The following is a 17,168-nucleotide window of genomic DNA, read 5'->3' as shown; positions in this document are numbered from 1 at the left end:
CTTATGTGCTATGGTCTTTAATTTATGCTTGTGCTGGAGAAAACACTGTGCAATAATCTATAGACAGTTTTCTCCTCTGCTGTTTTATCACATAGAACATATGGAATACTTTGGAGCAAAGGAGATCATTCAACAAATAGCAGAAGCACTGAGTTATCAACAAGCACAGTTTTGCCAGAACTTTCCTTACTAAAATTGAAACATGTGGCATATTATTCAGTTGTCAGTGCGTTACTGCAAATTTCTTTGGAGAGCACATGAGGCAAATCAAGGTATTCCATCCTGGATTTTCCATTGGTTAATAATGCTTTAATGATGTAGCAACACAACTGTATTGGAATTTTCTTATTATTCTGCAGATTGATTATGGTCAATTTATGGCCACTGGATAATCTAAGTTCTCTTAACACATTTTCCTGGCTAATGTGTTAATAAATATGGCCCATATCCACAAACATTTAAGATCCACAGTATCATTCATTATCACCAAAATAAAACTGAGGACCTGTTTATGCCAACTGCAAAATGGCTTTTAAGAAACAATATTTTAAAAATGATTCCCAGAAGATATTTTCATTACAGAAGAATCAACTATATCCATGCTTAAGAATGCATTTTGTATCAACTCTTAGTAACTACAACACACACAATTACAAATCACATTCACCTATGAATACAGAAAGGAAATGAACTGCAGGCAAACTTTGTTGTATTAACACTGTTTCACTGTTTCCAGTTAAACAAACAAAAATTACTAAATTTAAACATAATTTACAGAACTTAAGATAAAATATGAAGCCATGACATCTGCTATTACTTTACCTGGCGAATAACTTGCCAGCTCGCCTCTTGCATGTTTTGTCTTGCAGTAAGTGCACTGATTTAAACAACCAGTGTTAATAGGTATTATTTCTATAAGTGGGTTTTTCCGTATTTTGGGAAGCAGTAAAGAAGCTCCACCTTTTTTCTTGCCACCTTCTTTCTTTTGTCCTAATAATCTTACTGAGTGCCCTGCAAGAAAGCAAGCAATGGTGAAACTATTTGATATGCACAACATAAAATGTATGATTCAAAATATGAAATTATACACACACCAGAAGAAGTTTTCAGAACTACACAAGAGCACTGGACTCAAATAGTGTAAGTATAGACTGCGAAAAAACTATGTAGTAAATGATTTGTTTGATTACAGGTGAAATTCTTCATGTTGTTGTGGTCTTCAGTCCTGAGACTGGTTTGATGCAGCTCTCCATGCTACTCTATCCTGTGCAAGCTTCTTCATCTCCCAGTATCTACTGCAACCTACATCCTTCTGAATCTGCTTAGTGTATTCATCTCTTGGTCTCCCTCTACGATTTTTACCCTCCACACTGCCCTCCAATGCTAAATTTGTGATCCCTTGATGCCTCAAAACATGTCCTACCAACCGATCCCTTCTTCTAGTCAAGTTGTGCCACAAACTTCTCTTCTCCCCAATCCTATTCAATACCTCCTCATTAGTTACGTGATCTACCCACCTTATCTTCAGCATTCTTCTGTAGCACCACATTTCGAAAGCTTCTATTCTCTTCTTGTCCAAACTAGTTATCGTCCATGTTTCACTTCCATACATGGCTACACTCCATACAAATACTTTCAGAAACGACTTCCTGACACCTAAATCTATATTCGATGTTAACAAATTTCTCTTCTTGAGAAACGCTTTCCTTGCCATTGCCAGTCTACATTTTATATCCTCTCTACTTCGACCATCATCGGTTATTTTACTCCCTAAATAGCAAAACTCCTTTACTACTTTAAGTGTCTCATTTCCTAATCTAATTCCCTCAGCATCACCCGACTTAATTTGACTACATTCCATTATCCTCGTTTTGCTTTTGTTGATGTTCATCTTATATCCTCCTTTCAAGACACTGTCCATTCCGTTCAACTGCTCTTCCAAGTCCTTTGCTGTCTCTGACAGAATTACAATGTCATCGGCGAACCTCAAAGTTTTTACTTCTTCTCCATGAATTTTAATACCTACTCCGAATTTTTCTTTTGTTTCCTTTACTGCTTGCTCAATATACAGATTGAATAACATTGGGGAGAGGCTACAACCCTGTCTTACTCCTTTCCCAACCACTGCTTCCCTTTCATGCCCCTCGACTCTTATAACTGCCATCTGGTTTCTGTACAAACTGTAAATAGCCTCTCGCTCCCTGTATTTTACCCCTGCCACCTTCAGAATTTGAAAGAGAGTATTCCAGTCAACGTTGTCAAAAGCTTTCTCTAAGTCTACAAATGCTAGAAACGTAGGTTTGCCTTTTCTTAATCTTTCTTCCAAGATAAGTCGTAAGGTCAGTATTGCCTCACGTGTTCCAACATTTCTACGGAATCCAAACTGATCTTCCCCGAGGTCGGCTTCTACCAGTTTTTCCATTCGTCTGTAAAGAATTCGCGTTAGTATTTTGCAGCTGTGACTTATTAAACTGATAGTTCGGTAATTTTCACATTTGTCAACACCTGCTTTCTTTGGGATTGGAATTATTATATTCTTCTTGAAGTCTGAGGGTATTTCGCCTGTCTCATACATGGTGCTCACCAGATGGTAGAGTTTTGTCATGACTGGCTCTCCCGAGGCCATCAGTAGTTCAAATGGAATGTTGTCTACTCCCGGGGCCTTGTTTCGACTCAGGTCTTTCAGTGCTCTGTCAAACTCTTCACGCAGTATCTTATCTCCCATTTCGTCTTCATCTACATCCTCTTCCATTTCCATAATATTGTCCTCAAGTACATCGCCCTTGTATAAACCCTCTATATACTCCTTCCACCTTTCTGCCTTCCCTTCTTTGCTTAGAACTGGGTTGCCATCTGAGCTCTTGATATTCATACCAGTGGTTCTCTTCTCTCCAAAGGTCTCTTTAATTTTCCTGTAGGCAGTATCTATCTTACCCCTAGTGAGACAAGTCTCTACATCCTTACATTTGTCTTCTAGCCATCCATGCTTAGCCATTTTGCACTTCCTGTCGATATCATTTTTGAGACGTTTGTATTCCTTTTTGCCTGCTTCATTTACTGCATTTTTATATTTTCTCCTTTCATCAATTAAATTCAATATTTCTTCTGTTACCCAAGGATTTCTATTAGCCCTCGTCTTTTTACCTACTTGATCCTCTGCTGCCTTCACTACTTCATCCCTCAGAGCTACCCATTCTTCTTCTACTGTATTTCTTTCCCCCATTCCTGTCAATTGTTCCCTTATGCTCTCCCTGAAACTCTGTACAACCTCTGGTTCTTTCAGTTTATCCAGGTCCCATCTCCTTAAATTCCCACCTTTTTGCAGTTTCTTCAGTTTCAATCTGCAGTTCATAACCAATAGATTGTGGTCAGAATCCACATCTGCCCCAGGAAATGTCTTACAATTTAAAACCTGGTTCCTAAATCTCTGACTCATTATTGTAGTTTGTGTTTTTATTTCCATAATTTGTATTCCACGATCCTCATTAATGAACACAATATTAACTGCTGAACAATCACTATTACTATCAATTTCAAAGCTGTCAACAACTAGTGGGAATTTTCAATTAGGTATATTTCCAGTTTAAAATATTACCATATTTACTCGAATCTAAGCCACACTTTTTTTCCGGTTTTTGTAATCCAAAAAACCGCCTGCGGCTTAGAATCGAGTGCAAAGTAAGCGGAACTTCTGAAAAATGTTGGTAGGTGCCACCACACCTAACTTCTGCCGTCGAATATATGTAGCGTTACACAGTTATGCTTTGCAGGCACAAAGATAAATACTGGCGCCAAAACCTCTGCGTCATTTTAAAAAAAAAAAAAAAAAGGTGGAAGATGAGCTTTTTTTCCTCCGCCCCGAGTTTCGACCACTGCATTTTCATACATTATCCATCGAAGTAAATACAAATTCCATATTGTTCATCTTCGAATGTTGCAGCGTTTCAATGTACTATGAAATCCGACTGGCAAGACTGTTAGGGATGTTTGTCAATATGGCCAACTCTACGTTCTGAATTTTTTCCTACCTGTGAGAAGACATGGTTGCTAACAGGGACTTTTATGAATTGTGAATCACATGCAGTATTCTCTTCACCATAAGAATAATACAAATATAAACATTTTGCCATGTGTTCTTTCGTGTTTGCTGCTATCTCATTTAAATTCTGTCTGCCTAATAAACTACGAAACTAGAGAGAGACAACAGCAAACGCGGAAGAATATACATATCATGTCATATTTATATTCGTATTATTCTTATGCATAATAGTGATACAGTCAGAAATGAAGCACGGCAATTGACTAGATTTTTGTATCTAAGATTTCTGTGCAGAATGTAATGTACTGAAGAGGCGTCTGCAAAGATTTTCAAATGGAGAAAAATTTTCACTAAACTCTCGTTCAGAACATCTTCATTTATATGCAGTCTATTATTTGGTTCTTGTTGATCATTATCAAAGAAAGCAGCAGTGTTAGTAACAATCTCTTTTTTTTTTTTTTTTTTTTTTTTTTTTTTTTTTTTTTTTTTTTTTTTTTAAGCGGCGGTAGCATGCACAAAAGCAAGCCACGCCGCAAGTAGCAACAGGCCGTAAACACTCATCATCAGAATGCGACAAACAATGCATGACACAAAACCATACGAAGCACGCGCAAAAGGAAGGGTACCCGTATAAATACAGACGAAGCGCCTGACACATAGCAATGGCTACCTGGTAAAGCTTTACTGCTAAGCTTATGACTCGAACCAAACTACCTGTATCATCATTCATTCGACCTAAATTGTGTCTCATATTACAATGGACCAACTTTGTTTCAATTTGGAGGTGCGGCCTAAAACTTTTCTCTCCCCTTGAATTTTGAATCTCAAATTTCAGGTGCGGCTTAGATTTGGGAGATTTTTTTTTCCTTGATTTCGAGTCTCATTTTTCAGGTACAGCTTAGAATTGAGTGTGGCTTAGATTCGAGTAAATACGGTATGTGATTACCCAGGTCCCTAAATTAAAGTAATGCTGCAGTACTGAATTTATATACAGCTGCTTTCTCTAAAGACAGGCTGTCCAAATTTTTATCTTTGAAATTTTGTAAGCAAGTGGGTTGTCAGTGGCAAATACATACACCAAAAAAGTTTTGCATCACCTCAGTTCAGAGAGTTCCAAAACCTGTACAGAAAATTGGAATAGAGATCACCATAAACATCATTTCTGCCCTTTATATTGCTCATGAAAACCTCACATCGCATGTTGTACCACCGTACGGTGATACCTTCAGAGGTGGTGGTCCAGATTGCTGTACACACCAGTACCTCTAATACCCAGTAGCATGACCTCTTGCATTAATGGATACCTGTATTTGTCGTGACATATTATCCACAAGTTCACCAAGGCATTGCTGGTCCAGACTACTCCACTCCTCAACGGTGACTCAACGTAGATCCCTCAGTGTGGTTGGTGGTTCACGTCATCCATAAACAGCCCTTTTTTAATCCATCCCATACATGTTTGATAGGGTTCATGTCTGGAGAAAATGCTGGCCACTCTAGTCGAGCGATTTCATTATCCTGAAGGAAGTCATTCACAAGATGTGCACGATGAGGGCACAAACTGTCACCCATGAAGACAAATGCCTTGCCAATACGCTACAGATATGGTTGCATTATCGGTCGGAGGATGGCATTCACATATCATACAGCCATTACAGCGCCTTCCATGACCACCAGCGGTGTACGTCGGCCCCACATAATGCCACCCCAAAATAGCAAGGAACCTCCACCTTGCTGCACTCACTGGACAGTGTGTCTAAGGCATTCAGCCTGACCGGGTTGCCTCCGGACATGTCTCCGACGATTGTCTGATTGAAGGCATATGCAACACTCATTGGTGAAGAGAACATGACGTCAATCCTGAGCAGTCTATTCGGCATGTTGTTGGGCCCATCTGTACCATGCTGCATGGTGTCGTGATTGCAAAGATGGACCTTGCTATGGATGTCGGGAATGAAGTTGCGCATCATGCAGCCTACTGCCCATAATTTGAGTCGTAACACGACGTCTTGTGGCTGTACGGAAAGCATTATTCAACATGGTGGTGTTACTGTCAGGGTTCCTCGGAGCCATAATCCGTAGGTAGCGGTCATCCACTGCAGTAGTAGCCCTTGGGTGGCCTGAGCGAGGCATGTCATCGACAGATCCTGTCTCCTATATGTCCGAACATCACTTTGGTTCACTCCAAGATGCCTGGACACTTCCCTTGTCGAAAGCCCTTCCTGGCACAAAGTAACAATGCAGATGCGATCAAACCGCAGTATTGACTGTCAAGGAATGGTTGAACTACAGACAATGCGAGCCGTGTACCTCCTTGTTGATGGAATGACTGGAACTGATCGGTTGTCGGACCCCCTCTCTCTAATAGGCACTGCTCATGCATGGTTGTTTACAGCTTTGGGCGGGTTTAGTGACATCCCTGAACAGTCGAAGGGACTGTGTCTGTGATACAATGATGATGATGATGATGATGATGATGATGATGATGAGGTCCCATACTCCGAGAAGCATAGGGGACGATGCGAGAGACCCGCACCGCTGTACTAGGCAAGATCCTTGTGGAGGTAGTTTGCCATTGCCTTCCTCCGACCGCAATGGGGATGAATGACGATGATGAAGATGACACAACAACACCCTGTCATCTCTAGTCAGGAAAGATCCCCGACCCCGCTTGGAGTCGAACCCGGGACCCCGTGTGCGGGAAGCGAAAACACTACGGCAAGTCCACGAGCTGCGGACTTAGAAACATTTGATATGCAAACCATGGGTAACCCAGCAGATGTCAATACGGTAATCGAATTCTTACAATACCCGTCCCAACATGGCATCGTTGACTGTGGCAGTCACTTCCCGTGTTCTCTCCCAGAGCTCTGCTACATCACATGGTAGAGGCGGTACAAACACCAGATCTTTAATGTGTCCCCACAGAAAAAGCTCACACAGAGTGGGATCTAGTGATTGGGGAGGCCATTTCATGAAACAGCTGTCCCCTTCTGTTGCACGGCACCTGCACTCACCACGTTTGTGACTAGTGCTGACTATCAGCAAATTACTAAACTAAGCTGTGGCGGTATACATGAAAGGAAGAAAGAAAAAAGAAAAAATAAATAAAATAAATACAATATCCACAATCAAAGTCTATCTTCAGGAGTTCTGGAAACTGGGTGATGCATAACTTTTTTTATGTGTGAAAATCAAATAAATACCTACATTCTGAGAGCTTTATTTGGTATCTTTGTTGCATATGGACTGAATAGCATACAGTGTTGATATAAGATGTGTGTTATATGTGAGGATAATACTGAATGCCCCCCTCTCCCTCCCAGACACACACAAGCACACAAATAATATATTATTTTTTATACAGAATTCAAGAAACTATGTATTGCTATCCTGCTTTTTTCTTGCCCACAGTCTCCATTCTTTCTGATTAGGTTTGAATATAGTTGTTATTCTACGGTTTGAATGTAGTTGTTATTCTACACACTAGAAACTATTTTGTAACTCTACTTTCAAACTATAAGCCTAGTAAAATAATTCTGAATATGTGGTTTTAATTATTGTATTGGGGGGAAAATGATACAAACTCAACTGACAACAACTAAATAAGCAGAACATATTATCAGTGAAAAGTCAAGTCAAGTCAAGTCGAAATCTGTTTCAATAATGTGTTTCCACAACTAAAGCATTTATTACGTTTTGTACAATAAGAAAATATTCAAATCATAATCTTTTCTGACTAGTATTTACTATTAAAAACAGTCTTGATCACGATTTATTTATCAAGGTGACCATTACTGTGGTCATCTTCAGACCATTGAGTAGGAACCTCTTTCTGTTGGAGAATCACTACTGAGTTGAGTAGTGATTCTCCAACAGAATCACTACTCAACTCAGTAGTGATTCTCCAAATGAAAGAGGTTCCTACTCAATGGTCTGAAGATGACCACAGTAGTGGTCGAAACCGGTATTCCTGATTTTTCCCGGAACCTTGATAAATAAATCGTGGTCAAGACTGTTTTTAATAGTAAATATTTGTAAGACTTTGATCACTGCCTTTCCCGTAATGTATTCAAAAGTAATTTCCTGACTAGCTTAAATGAGATCGTTATCTGGAAAAAAAGAGGGTTTGACAGAAACCAGAATATTACAAGAAGTCCTCTGTTTACTATCACTGACCCCTCTCTCAACACTGCAAATTTAGAAGTACTTAACATATTGACGTACTTTTGCATATTTTTGCACACTCAAATCCAAACCCTCAAGTCTGACTTATTTTACAATGCAGACATCAGTGTCACATTCTTCAATGCATGCTTCACAAATCTGTGCTTAACAGTTCCCTCATCAAATGCATGCCAGTCTTTAATGTAGGTGTTATAAACAATGATTTCAACAGTCTTCTTAATAAGATGATACCCAAAGATTTTTGTCTGGTGTATCGGTTAACCTCTTGTACAGAAAGCTTTCTAAACTTGTTTCCTCTAATTGTCGTTTCTTGAAAATGCCTTTATGTTTCGTCATCTTCAATAAACACAACAAAACACAAGTAAACAAGCACTGCAAACATAAGTATAACAGCTACTTGCAATCACACTTGAACAAAACTAACCGCATGTTTGAAAGCGTGTTGATTACAAACAGCAGAAACAAAAGAATACCAACCGTTGCATTACAAGGAGAGCCAGCACACTCGGGAGATTTTTTTTTTTTAAATTAAAAAAATCCCTAACGTGCAATGTAGGGGATATAAAGATCTAAAATATATGCAGAAAAGTGGGTGACAGAAAAGTGGGCGTGGCACATAAACACGCGTGGTAGGAAAATGCTCTTTACATGCTCGAAACAAAATTTTTCAGCAAAATCCTTTTCAGAGTACTTTTAATCTATCAAAATATGATGAAAACCAGAAATTGATTTTTTTCGACCTGAACCACGGTATGGTCCCCTTAAGCTGCCGAAGATGGGGAAGCCAAGTTAAGCAGGCGTCGAAGACCAGTCCCAGGAAGCGGTAAGTCTGCACTACATCTAGTAGCTGGTCATCTAGGTAAAGTTCTGAATGGGGGTGGACAGTGCGACGATGACAGAAGCGCACGAAGCAAGTTTTAGTGGTCGAAAACTGAAAGCTGTGAGTGAGGGCCCATGACTGCGCCTTCTGTACAGTTCCCTGCAGCTGGCGTTCAGCCACAACAATAGAAGAGGAGCAGAAGGAAATACAAAAACCGTCAGCAAATAGGAGGGGAGATACTGATGATTCTACTGCTAATGCAAGACCACTGATGGCAATTAAAAAGAGTGGAACACTTGGAACAGAGCCCTGTGGGACCCCATTCTCTTGTATATGGGGTGCACTGTGGAAGCACTGACATGTACTCTGAAAGTGCGGAGTGACAAAAACTTCTGCATAAGAATTGGGAGTGGGCCTCGGAACCTGACTTGTGCAGAGTAGCGAGGATGTGGTGTTGCCAAGTGATATTGTAGGCCTTAGTGAGGTCGAAAGAGATGGCAGTAAGGTGTTGTTGTCAGGATAATGCCGATTGAATGGCAGGCTCCAGGTGCACCAAGTTGTCGATGGCGGAGTGCCCTTGGCGAAAACAGCCTGGGGACGGAGCCAGAAGATCCCTAGACTCAAGAAGCCAACACAGCTGCCAGCTTACCATATGTGAGGCTGATAGGATGATAGCTATCAACATCTAGTGGGTTCTTACCAGGCTTTAGCACTGGGACGATAATACTTTCTCGCCACTGCGACGGGAATTTGCCATCGCTCCAGATGCGGTTGAAGACAACAAGGAAGTGGCACTGGGAATCTGCTGACAAGTGTTTCAACATTTGCGAATGGATTTGGTCTGGGATAGGGGATGTGTCAGGGCAGTCAGCAAGTGCACTGATAAATTCCCACTCACTGAAGAGAGCATTATATGGCTCAGGGTGGCATGGAGGAAAAGAGAAGTCATTCCATCCACTGTTTGAGGATACGAAAGGCGGTTTGGTAATTCTCAGGCACCGAGATGCGAGATAATGCTGAACAAGACACTCTGCAATTACGTCTAGATCAGCAGATACAGCTCGATCTGTGGAAATTCTAGGTACACCTACAGGGGTCTGATAGTTATAAAGTTGGTGGAGCTTCAACCAAACTTGGGAGTGGGAGGTTTGTGTTCCAATGGTGGAGACACAGCATTCCCAACACTCTTGCTTCCTCTGTTTGAAGTGGAGGGGAACCTGGGCATGGACTTGTTTGAAGGCAATAAGGTTCTCCAGGGAGGGGTGACACTTACGACGTTGGAGGGCCAGCCTACAGTCTCTAATGGCCGCAGCGATTTCAGCCGACCACCAAGGCACTAACTTCTGCTGGGGGCATCTGGAAGAACAAGGGATTGCCAATTCAGCTGCAGCAATAATGGTATTAGTGATTGTGTGAATCATATCATCGACAGTGGCATGCAATGGCAGGTCAGAGGTGGTAGTGGATGTGAAAGTGTCCCAGTCAGCCTTGGGAAGAGCCCACCCGGGCAAGTGTTGAGATGAGGGATGGTGGGGTAGGGACAGGATGAGTGGAAAGTGGTCACTACCACACAAGTCGTTATGTGCTCTCCAGTGGATAGATGGGAGAAGGCTAGGCCTGCGAACTGAGAGATCAATGGCCGAATATGTGCCATGTGCCACATGTGGGGGCACCTGTATTAGGAGCAAAGGTCAAGTTGAGTTAGTAGGTCCTCAATGTCTTTGCCGTGGCTAGTAACCTTGGTTACGAACCCGTGGTCTAGGGGTAGTGTCTTTGATTCATAATCAAAACGTCTTCGGTCCAGGGTTCGATCCCCGCCACTGCCTAAATTTTGATAAATAATCAGCATTGGCGGCGGCTGAAGACTTCCGGCATAAGAAGTCAGCCTCATTCTGCCAATGGCCTTGTCAAAGAGGGCAGAGGAGCGGATAGAGGTTCAGGGCACTCTCTTGTCCTAGGGGTGGGAAATTGCCCCTAAAGGCGGAAGAATCAGCAATGATCAACGACATGAGGATGCAGAAGGCAATGGAAACCACTGCATTAAAGACACGTAATGTGTATCCACAGGACATGTGGTCTGTAATTGAAGAAGTGTCATGATGATCTCTCCATTGGCAAAAGATTCCGGAATAGTCCCCCATTCGGATCTCCGGGAGGGGCTGCCAAGGGGGAGGTTACCATGAGAAAAAGATTGAATAATATATGAAAGGATAACGTTCTACGAGTCGGGGCGTGGAATGTCAGAAGCTTAAACGTGGTAGGGAAACTAGAAAATCTGAAAAGGGAAATGCAAAGGCTCAATCTAGATATAGTAGGGGTCAGTGAAGTGAAGTGGAAGGAAGACAAGGATTTCTGGTCAGATGAGTATCAGGTAATATCAACAGCAGCAGAAAATGGTATAACAGGTGTAGGATTCGTTATGAATAGGAAGGTAGGGCAGAGGGTGTGTTACTGTGAACAGTTCAGTGAGCGAGTTGTTCTAATCAGAATCGACAGCAGACCAACACCGACAACGATAGTTCAGGTATACATGCCGACGTCGCAAGCTGAAGATGAACAGACAGAGAAAGTGTATGAGGATATTGAAAAGGTAATACAGTATGTAAAGGGAGACGAAAATCTAATAGTCAAGGGGGACTGGAATGCAGTTGTAGGGGAAAGAGTAAAAGAAAAGGTTACAGGAGAATATGGGCTTGGGACAAGGAATGAAAGAGGAGAAAGACTAATTGAGTTCTGTAACAAGTTTCAGCTAGTAATAGCGAATAACCTGTTCAAGAATCACAGGAGGAGGAGGTATACTTGGAAAAGGCCGGGATATACGGGAAGATTTCAATTAGATTACATCATGGTCAGACAGAGATTCCGAAATCAGATACTGGATTGTAAGGCATACCCAGGAGCAGATATAGACTCAGATCACAATATAGTAGTGATGAAGAGTAGGCTGAAGTTCAAGACATTAGTCAGGAAGAATCAATACGCAAAGAAGTGGGATACGGAAGTACTAAGGAATGACGAGATACGTTTGAAGTTCTCTAATGCTATAGATACAGCAATAAGGAATAGCGCAGTAGGCAGTACAGTTGAAGAGGAATGGACATCTCTAAAACAGGCCATCACAGAAGTTGGGAAGGAAAACATAGGTACAAAGAAGGTAGCTGCGAAGAAACCATGGGTAACAGAAGAAATACTTCAGTTGATTGATGAAAGGAGGAAGTACAAACATGTTCCGGGAAAAATCAGGAATACAGAAATACAAGTCGCTGAGGAATGAAATAAATAGGAAGTGCAGGGAAGCTAAGACGAAATGGCTGCAGGAAAAATGTGAAGACATCGAAAAAGATATGATTGTCGGAAGGACAGACTCAGCATACAGGAAAGTCAAAACAACCTTTGGTGACATTAAAAGCAACGGTGGTAACATTAAGAGTGCAACGGGAGTTCCACTGTTAAATGCAGAGGAGAGAGCAGATAGGTGGAAAGAATACATTGAAAGCCTCTATGAGGGTGAAGATTTCTCTGATGTGATAGAAGAAGAAACAGGAGTCGATTTAGAAGAGATAGGGGATCCAGTATTAGAATCGGAATTTAAAAGAGCTTTGGAGGACTTACGGCCAAATAAGGCAGAAGAGATAGATAAAATTCCATCAGAATTTCTAAAATCATTGGGGGAAGTGGCAACAAAACGACTATTCACGTTGGTGTGTAGAATATATGAGTCTGGTGATATACCATCTGACTTTCGGAAAAGCATCATCCACACAATTCCGAAGACGGCAAGAGCTGACAAGTGCGAGAATTATCGCACAATCAGCTTAACAGCTCATGCATCGAAGCTGCTTACAAGAATAATATACAGAAGAATGGAAAAGAAAATTGAGAATGCCTAGGTGACGATCAGTTTGGCTTTAGGAAAAGTAAAGGGACGAGAGAGGCAATTCTGACGTTACGGCTAATTATGGAAGCAAGGCTAAAGAAAAATCAAGACACTTTCATAGGATTTGTCGACCTGGAAAAAGCGTTCGACAATATAAAATGGTGCAAGCTGTTCGAGATTCTGAAAAAAAGTAGGGGTAAGCTATAGGGAGAGACGGGTCATATACAATATGTACAACAACCAAGAGGGAATAATAAGAGTGGACGATCAAGAACAAAGTACTCGTATTAAGAAGGGTGTAAGACAAGGCTGTAGCCTTTCGCCCCTACTCTTCAATCTGTACATCGAGGAAGCAATGATGGAAATAAAAGAAAGGTTCAGGAGTGGAATTAAAATACAAGGTGAAAGGATATCAATGATACGATTCGCTGATGACATTGCTATCCTGAGTGAAAGTGAAGAAGAATTAAATGATCTGCTGAACGGAATGAACAGTCTAATGAGTACACAGTATGGTTTGAGAGTAAATTGGAGAAAGATGAAGGTAATGAGAAGTAGTAGAAATGAGAACAGCGAGAAACTTAACATCAGGATTGATGGTCACGAAGTCAATGAAGTTAAGGAATTCTGCTACCTAGGCAATAAAATAACCAATGACGGACAGAGCAAAGAGGACATCAAAAGCAGACTCACTATGGCAAAAAAGGCATTTCTGGCCAAGAGAAGTCTACTAATATCAAATACCGGCCTTAATTTGAGGAAGAAATTTCTGAGGATGTACGTCTGGAGTACAGCATTGTATGGTAGTGAAACATGGACTGTGGGAAAACCCGAACAGAAGAGAATCGAAGCATTTGAGATGTGGTGGTATAGACGAATGTCGAAAATTAGGTGGACTGATAAGGTAAGGAATGAGGAGGTTCTACGCAGAATCGGAGAGGAAAGGAATATCGGCTCCTAAAGGTGTTTGAAGGGGTACAAGTTCGCTACAGACAGAGGTAAGGACAAAGATGGAAACTCCACCTGACGGTCTGCCACAGGCAGTATGGTTTTGTAGTACCCCCGATAGCCACAAAGGGTGGGGATCCATATTGCAGGAAACCAGGTTTTCTGAAGGACAATGCAAAATGCAGGTGTAACGCTTAAAAGTTGATGTAACTCAGCCAGGTGGGAGAAAAAACTGCCGTAGTTCCACTGGAGGTGGAACACCTGCCGCCACCGGCTGAGTATTGGCATCCAGTACCATTCCATCTGAGGTATCAGCGAGATCTAGGTCCTCAGGGGATGCCAGAATATCCACCTTGTTCTCAGACACAGAGCTGTGGGGCAGTGCTGGTGCGTGGGCCACTGTAGGCTCCTTTTCCTTAGTGGAATTCTTCTTTGGTGGTTAGCCCTCTCGCTGCTCCTTAGGGGCTTGCTGGGAGGGCTTTTTGGAAGTAGCTTCAGGGACAGAGGAAGACTGTGAAGCCCTTCAATCAGCAGCTAATGGCTCTTTCAGCCGCTGGTTGGTGTCCACTTGGCAACTGGGGCATGTGGGGGGTGTGGAAGGTAGAGTCCCAAGGGAACCCTTCCGGTTGAGAGGAGCTAGAGGAGGCTGTTTCTTCTCCAGCTGGGGTGGGGACCAATGTCCTCAGCAACTTGGGGGGGGGGGGGGGGGGCACATGTTCCCAAAGTTGAAGCTTTGGGAGCAACAGAAGAAGACTTGCCCCCACCCAGCTGGAGGGGGAGGGGGGGGTGGAAGATGGACAGCCCTGAGTCCAGGGTCTTGTCCTCCATAATTTTCCGCTCCTTTTGGAGTACCAGGCAGTGTGGTGAGCAGGGGGAGTGATAGTCTCCACAGTTCAGAGAGGTGGGAGGAGGCACACATGGAGTATTCGGATGCAGCAAATGTCTGCAGTCTCTACATGTGGTATTGCATTGCACCAGGAGAACATGTGCCTGAATTTCCAGCACTTAAAAGTACTGCATACGGGGAGGATCATGAGGTTTGGCGTCACAGCAGTATACTATCACCCTGACCTTTTCAGGTAACGAATCATCTTCAAAGGCCAAGATGAAGGCACCGGTAACAACCCTATTGTCTTTGGCTCCCTTGTAAATACACTGGACGAAACGAACACCCCATTGTTCTAAATTGGCATGCAGCTCATCATCAGTCTACAACTGGAGGTCACTATGAAAAATAATTCCCTAGACCATGTTGAGGCTTTTATGGGCAGTGACCAAAACACAAATATCACCCAGCTTGTCACAAGCAAGTAACACCCGGGACTGGGTGGGGAATGCTGTCTGAATCCAACTGACCCACTGCGCATTTTGGACAGTGCTGTCACTTCCCCAAACTTATCCTCCAAGTGTTCAACAAAAAGCAGAGGCTTCGTATCCAGAAAGGAGTCCCTATCAGTTCTGCTGCACACTACGTAACGAGGCAAATATGGATGGATCCTGTCGTTCTGAAGCCTTACGTTCCTCCCAAGGTGTTGCTGGGGAGGGGAACAATTTGGGGTCACACCTATCAGCGTTGAAATCAACCTTTCCTTTATTAGAGACTGCTGGGACCATTCGGTCCCCAGAAAAAGATGACTTGGTCCACTTCATTGTGGGTCATCCACCCTGATGCCACCCACTCTGATAAGGGGCTCTCCCCACAGGCACAACCCAGCCACAGCAAAGGCCACTTGGCATGATGGCCATTGCTGGGAGTCCTGATGACCCAGTAAGACAGGCGGCTACTCCTTGGCATACATGGGGAGGTTACAGCTAAGGCATCAGCCCTGTGTTGTCAGGGGGCTACCACCAAATGGTTACATGAAGGCCTCACCACAACGGACTGGCTACCGTGCTGGACATTGGGTGCAGAGAAATCCAATACTGTCATGGGAGCGAAAGAGGACAGGAGACAACAGAATTAGATGACATACCCCCAAAGGTGTTGTCGGCAAATAGCTGAATTGCAGGTGGAGATGCAAAGCCATGACAAGAAAAGGTGCAGGAGATCAAATCTAAAGGTACTATGGATAACAGGTGCACCACGTAAGGCGTCCTTCCCCAAATTTCCTGCACTTCTGTAGAATTTGAGAAGCTGGAGGTCAAACCATTAAATGGGACCTGAACTTATAGGGCCAAAAAGTGGGAGACTCCTTTTAGTTGCCTCTTACGACAGGCAGGAATACCTCAGGCCTATTCTAATCCCTGGACCTCCCTGGACCCGGGTAGTTCATGTTTGCATTTCTTCAATAGATAGGGAGAAATTTCATCTAATCCTGCTATTTTTTTGTTTTTGAGGCTACGAATAAGCTACAGAATGTCATATGTGCTTACCGAGGTAGTGTACTGCAGTTCTGTTTGTTACTGGACTCAAATGTGTGCTGTATATCCTGTTTCAGAGAGACATCATTTTTGACAATATCTATGAATTAATTATTAAAAATATTGCTAACTAGAAGGGGATCAGAGATATCATCATTATTAACAGTTAATTGTACGTTATTAATTTTACTTTCTGTTTCATTGTTTCCAATCTTATTACAACTGACCAGCAAGGCTTTGAAACATTATCAGAACCTTGTATCTGTTGGCTGATTCTTTCTACTTTTGGTATCCTGATTCTTTGCAGAACTTATATTTGTACTGCTCGTAGTGTTCTTTTAAGTGGTTTTCGATGAATGCTCTCTCTCTCTCAATTTCATGCAGATACAAAATATTCAGTTCTGCATTTCTAGAGGTACTACATCGACGATTAGTGTAATACTTGGTGAGAAAATAATAATTAGGGTGGAAACATAAAAAATTTAAAATGTCAATATTGACAAAAATTAAAAAGTGGAACTTCTAAAACAACTTAGTTCAGCTACATTTGCATTTATGATGATTGCAAATCATGTGGAGAGACCAATCAGTAAGGTGATATACTTTGCTGTTCAATAATGTCATATTGAAAACTGTTATGGGGTAGATTAACTTTACGAAAGACGGAGTGCATTACTAAAAAACATCTGGTAAGAAACGTATATCATGCTCAACCATGGTCATCTTGTAAACATCTATTTAGGGAGTTATGCATTCTGACAACTGCCTCACAGTATATTTGTTCCCCCATGAAGTTGGTTGTAAATAACCCCTCCAGTTCAAAAGGAACAATGGTGTACATAATTACAACCAGAAGAAAAAAAATGACATTCATTATTCCAAATTAAGGTTGTCTTTGGCAACAAAAGAAGTGCACAATGTACACACCAAATTTT

The 17,168-nt window shown here is 42.1% G+C and overlaps 1 protein-coding gene across 2 annotated transcripts in view; it reads right to left on the bottom strand.

Annotated features, from left to right (window-relative positions):
* LOC126175305 (threonylcarbamoyladenosine tRNA methylthiotransferase) overlaps positions 1-17,168 on the bottom strand; it is a 140,073-nt gene that overhangs the window by 46,161 nt on the left and 76,744 nt on the right. For both annotated transcript variants that reach the window (XM_049922006.1, XM_049922007.1), the window contains one exon: positions 823-1,011. In XM_049922006.1, coding sequence (XP_049777963.1) covers positions 823-1,011 — 189 coding nt within the window. The remainder of the gene's footprint in view (positions 1-822; positions 1,012-17,168) is intronic.

Source organism: Schistocerca cancellata, chromosome 3 (genome assembly GCF_023864275.1).
Source record: "Schistocerca cancellata isolate TAMUIC-IGC-003103 chromosome 3, iqSchCanc2.1, whole genome shotgun sequence".
NCBI lineage: Eukaryota > Metazoa > Arthropoda > Insecta > Orthoptera > Acrididae > Schistocerca > Schistocerca cancellata.
This window is presented reverse-complemented; position numbering and strand designations above follow the sequence as displayed.